The sequence below is a fragment of the Gavialis gangeticus genome, unplaced genomic scaffold (assembly GCF_001723915.1).
Source record: "Gavialis gangeticus isolate Ggan-Ray unplaced genomic scaffold, GavGan_comp1, whole genome shotgun sequence".
NCBI lineage: Eukaryota > Metazoa > Chordata > Crocodylia > Gavialidae > Gavialis > Gavialis gangeticus.
Window position 1 is genome coordinate 60712598 of NW_017728992.1, and position 5623 is coordinate 60718220.

Consider the following 5623-nt stretch of genomic DNA (forward strand, 5'->3'; position numbering starts at 1 on the left):
AGACCAACTAGATATGTGCAAAAAAGTATCACAGTGAAAATGCATAAAACAAAAGGTTTTCGGTTAGTGTCTCTCAAGTGAAAGAGAGATTTCCTTCTATAAGTGCTGTCTATGGGATGAAATTCAGGAAGTGTGGCAATGCTTAGTGTTGCTGTGCCTAACTCTTTGGCACCTTGCTTCTGGAGTGGAGTTAATGAGCATGAGTTAGGCACCAAATTCCCTATAAAATGCCAGGAAAAAACTGAGCTAAAAAGTAATGCTGGAGAGAGGGTGCTTGAAATCCTACCTTTCTCTGCAGCCAAGTGACTGTCTAATGTAAATAGAATGCACAGTCTTGGAGCCACAGACCATAGTCTAGCACTTTTTCCCTAACAGGGGAGTGCCATCATCTCTGAGCTGCTCCTACTTTCTCCTTATCCTTTTTATCCCAGGAATCTTGCACTGTTGGCTGTCTAGAGGGCCAGCTTCAACAGGATGGATGGCATCCAAAGCCCTTAGCCTTAGTAAGGGCTTAGTAAGGGCTCTCTCAAGTGGGAGTTATGGGTGTAGAAGGGTAAGAAGGTCCTAAAACCCAGGTCTCTGGCTTCTTGGTACCCTTACTACAGGATATTGGGCAAGAGGTAGGCACTGTCACTGGTTATTTTGGAGGGCTTCAGTTTTATGCTAAACTCAATGGTGCTGTCATTGGGGATCCTTAGTTCTACCTATGCTCCACTTTCAGTACCAAAGTGCTTTTTAGATCTTCAGTCATATACACAAACATGAACGAGAAGTGCTGGCTATGTGAAAGGAAGCTTGCTTAGCTGAAGAGTGCTTTACAGTTCACTGCACCATAGTGTAACCTTGCCAGCCTCAGGAATTTTTTTTGAGAGTTTCAGTTGTTGTTTTTTTTTCCTGCAGACTGGCCAGAATAAGAGTAAGACATTGAACGGATGAGTTCTGCTGGTAAGAACTGCAATCACACCATGACAGCCGGAGAGGCAGAAGCTGGGGAATTAGTTCTGGAGCCCCTGGTCACTTGCAAGCTATGTCTCTGTGAATATTCTCTTGATAAGATGACCACACTTCAGGAATGCAGCTGCATCTTTTGTACAGCGGTAAGCATCAGCAGCATCTTAATCAAGGTTTCAGGATAGAGCAGTGGTTCTCAACCTATTTGGGCTCGAGGCACACTCCTTGGGCTCAAGGCCCCCCTCCATAACTTCTGTGAATTGAGTGGCTCCTGATTTCAAAAACTAATTTTATATATTATAGCACTTACCTCTTTGCAGAGGGGGCAGGCAGTGGCAGTGGGAGACTGGCCAGGCTGAGACAAGCCTGAGCCTGGCATATCTGCTTACCTCCTCTCACTTTGCAGCACCTTTCAGACGATTTTGCAGCACCTCGGGGTGCCCCAGCACTCCGGGTGAGGATCATTGGGATCAGTCACAGAAGGTGGAGACGGGAAAGATCTTTTATAGTGTTTATAGTAGGAATCAAGCACTAATATCATATTCTCCTTTCCAGTCCCACACAAAATCCAGCACCCTAGAATTCCAACAAAAATACTCCCATAGCCACATTTTTATCAATTGAATTGCTTTCACTTTTACCTAATACATTGATAATTGATATATTTTAAATAAATTGAATAATAAACTACAGTAGAATACCATCTATCAAAAAAGAATAGTGGAGCATGTAAACAGCTTATATTCAATATACTTTATTATTTTTCCTTAGGAAAACTCTTAAATAAAATAGGATTGCTATAGGGTGTTTGAAGCAGCATTTTATAAAAACTCTTCCCCACAAAGCTTTTACAGATAGTCTAAAGGACACAAGCCTCAGGTGCATTACATACTGCAGAGATGCTCTTTTTGAGAATGGCCTTAGAAACCAAATTATGGTTTTAAATACCATAAATGTAATGTTGTTTGTGGAATTTCTTTAGCACTTTTTCATATATTCTTCTCTGCAAATTCACTGAATCTCATTTTGTAGCAATTCTGTTTAGATAATCTCCAAATCTTTGTTCAATCACTTCAGGTGAGGCAAATCAGCATAGCTACATTGAGCTCATGAAGCCATGACAATTTACACCCAAGGGGAATTGGACCTTAGTCCCTGCATTCATACACTTTGCAGACTATCCACATACCTCTCTCACCCATTCCAGTAGGCTATAACATGTTTGAACCTGGTGTTTTTTGCCTTTATATTGCTCACTTGTTTCTCTCCCACGTTTTTCATGGCTTGCTTGTCATGGAAGGGATGGGCAAAAATGATATTTTTTCCCCTTTTCCTCTTGGTTAAACTTTCTCTCAATTAGCAGAAATTGCAGAAGTACAGCTGTTTGTGACATTGTATGAGTCAGGTGGCTGAGGGCTGTGTCCTTGATTGCAAATAATTCTGCCTTCTTTCATGCTGTTTCTGTTGACTCTCTTCCTGACACTTACTGAGATTGAAGGCTGTCAGCATGGCTGTATTAGCCATCTGTGGAAGCCAGCTATGATACAGTTCCTAATACCTTTTCATTCTGTACACCTTATCCAGTATCCTAATCATTGTTCCACACAATGTTAGTGGGCCCTCACAGTGGTGTATTGTATATAAAACCAGGAGCACAAACTAGTCCTTAGCTATTTCTTCCTCTTTAAAATAGGCACAGAATGTCTCTAAGGGTGCGTCTGTTCTGCTTCTGTGGTAATCATGAGACAACTGCTAAGAAATGAGCCCTGCCTACTTGCTCCTGCTCTGTATGAGCTGCATGCTGAAAATATGCCATGCAGTTGCTATTAAAATAGTGCTAAGAGTGATCAGTACAGCTCTCGGGAGCATAGCTGAGATTGAAATCCTCAGAGCACTGCTGATCATCATACACCAAAAAATGACTATGTGACTTGTTTCAGCAAGCAGCGTGTGCTGAGTGGGCAGGTCTTGACTGTGCTGAGGATCTTTAGGAAGGCAGCATAAAAGTACCTGAAAGCATTTTCATAGGATGCAATTCAAAGGGATTTTTGCTGCTAATCATAGCACTTGGATTGTTAATCACCCGCCTTTGAGAAGATTATTTCCTTCTGGGATGAATGTCCGTGTTGTGTTTCTGAGAGGTACAGCATAGAACTCAAGGCCTAGACAAAAAGTTAGCTTTAAACCACCTGTATGTCCTTCTGATATTGGGATGTTATGGAGGCCAAAATGGCTTTTGGGTGGTTGTATGAGTTACAGCAGCTTGTCTCCAGCTGCCTTTTGGCAGCAATACATATTGCTATGTGTGGTATATGGTTATGGGGCTGGAGCACATGACATATGAGGAGAGGCTGAGGGAACTGGGCTTAGTTATTCTGGAGAAGAGAAGACTAAGAGGGAATTTAATAGCAGCCTTCAACTACATGATGGGTGGTTACAAAGAGGATGGAGCTAGACTGTTCTCTGTGGTACCAGATGACAGGACAAAAAGCATGGTCTTAAGTTGCAGCAAGGTAAGTTTAGGTAAGATATTAGGAGAAGTTTTCTCACTGGGAGGTTAGTAACTAACTGGAACAGGTTACTGGGAGAGACTGTGGAATCTCCATCCTTAGAAGTTTTTAAGACCCAGCTAGACCAAGCCTTGGCTGGGATGATCTTGTTCGGGCTGGTCCTGCTTTGAGCAGGGGGTTGGATTAAATGACCTCCTGAGGTCCCTTCCAACCCTAATTGTCTATGATTCTATGTTGTGACACCATTTTGATATATCCTTGCACCCCTGAACATCCCTTCTGTCAGGCACTGTAAGGGAGAGTTGGGGGAGGCTCATAGGAAAACCTGAAGCTGTTTTAGTTCCTGTGCTGGTATAATTCCCCTCCTCCTTTTTTAGATCCTTGCATTGCCTGGAACTCTCTTTACCTGCATAAAGGGACTGGAGTTGGGGTGAGACTCTCAGCATTAATATCTTGAATCATGATATCTTTGTCTTTGGGACACTGAGTCTTTAAAAAAAAGTCTAGTTTGGTTTTTCATAACTAGGGTTAACAATATACAGCCCACATTACTCCTGAAGTAGCAAGAAAACTCCATATGGAGAAAATGTATCCTATGCTAAGGAGTGATTATATTTTTCTTTCCTTTTACATACCTGTTATTTTTCAGCTGACACTAACTTTGGTTTGCTCACTCAGAACTTTTCAGCTAAACATTAGTTTCTACCAAAGCATTACCAACTTGGAGGGTGGGGGGAATGGAAATGTACTTAGTTGTGCATCCAAGCTTATGTTTTTACCTATCATTTGTGGTCTATAAAACACAAATTTAATGGGTTAGTACTGTGTACTGGTATACTTCCAGCTTAGACTGATGCAATAAACATTACCCCTTGTAAAACCTGTACTGCAGCCAAAGTAAGTAAATTGCATTTCAGTGTGTATTTGCATTTGAGAGGAATGTTGCTATTTCAACTGGAAATTTCGTCTAGAAATAAGCCTTTTACTTGAGCTGTTTAAAGGAAAAAAAGTGAAAATCGGATGAAACGGTGCATTTGTACATAGAGTTTGTTTTGCTCTCTCTTTGGAACTCTTCTTGAAGTCAAACAAGAGAACTTCTACCAAATTGTGGATAATACTTCTTACTTTTGAAGTGAGATTACAGTAAAAAGTCAAGAGCTCAAGCCCAAATTAACCATTGCCTGAAGCTTCTTGAGGTATGTAGAAATAGGTGATGGCTTGGCTTGGTGAGTTTGTTTTTAAGTTTCAAATGAGAATATGTAAGAGTCCCACAACAAACTGTATCTGAATTATTATAAATAGCATATTAGAGGACTACACAAAGGTGTAGTGTGGTTTAAAAGGTTTATCAGCATAAGTTTGGGATGCCTACAAGTGCCAATATAATCTTTAGAGTAAAACCTGTGTGCTGTGCTATAACAGCCATGTATGCTATAGGAAAAACTGTAGCATAACTGTGCTCAAAAAGAAGTCACCAAGAATCCAATTGCACTGAGCTTGGAGGAGCTGTAGAAGCCTTTAAAAATTAGCAGTTCTGGATCTAAAAATGTTAGCTGTTTTACACCCAAGAGACTAGATTGATCTTAAGACCTAGGAATGAATACTAGGGCTAGATGTATATAGTGTCTCAGCCTATTCTGGAAGGGTCTTACAGCAGATAGGGCCCTGACAGCCGGGGCAGGGAAGGTGCTTCACTGGAAGAGGAGCTGTGTCAGTTTGACCTGGCTTGCCTAACATCTGTGTAGATAGCGTGCTTTAGCAGGGCGCTTTGGTGCTTGATTCGGCTATTAGATAAAAGCACCAAAAAACCCCACTGAAGCTTGCTATCTATACAGATGTTGGGTGAGCTAGGTCAAACTGATGTGGCTCCACTTCTGAGCATGCACTGAAGGGAGTTTGGGGGAGGAGTTTACATCTGCCAGCAGCCTAAGTGCCAGCTCCTCTTCCTATCCTCTCTTTTCTACTTGTTCTCAAAAAGTTTGACCCCAATTTCCCCCATATGGGATGAAACTTTTGACTGGGCAGTAGACATAGAGGGCTATAGGTGGTTTAGAAGAGATAGGAAGGGGAAAAAAAGGGTGGGGGGTAGCGCTGTATGTTAGGGAACAGTATACTAGTTCTGCCTTCCAAATGGGACCAGAGGAAAGCTTAACTGAGACCCT

The 5623-nt window shown here is 41.7% G+C and overlaps 1 protein-coding gene across 4 annotated transcripts in view; it reads left to right on the forward strand.

The window, feature by feature from the left end:
- Window positions 1-5623, forward strand: part of RNF144B (ring finger protein 144B) — a 132134-nt gene that overhangs the window by 73515 nt on the left and 52996 nt on the right. For all 4 annotated transcript variants that reach the window (XM_019523352.1, XM_019523358.1, XM_019523366.1 and 1 more), the window contains one exon: window positions 901-1097. In XM_019523352.1, coding sequence (XP_019378897.1) covers window positions 933-1097 — 165 coding nt within the window. In that variant the 5' untranslated portion in view covers window positions 901-932. The remainder of the gene's footprint in view (window positions 1-900; window positions 1098-5623) is intronic.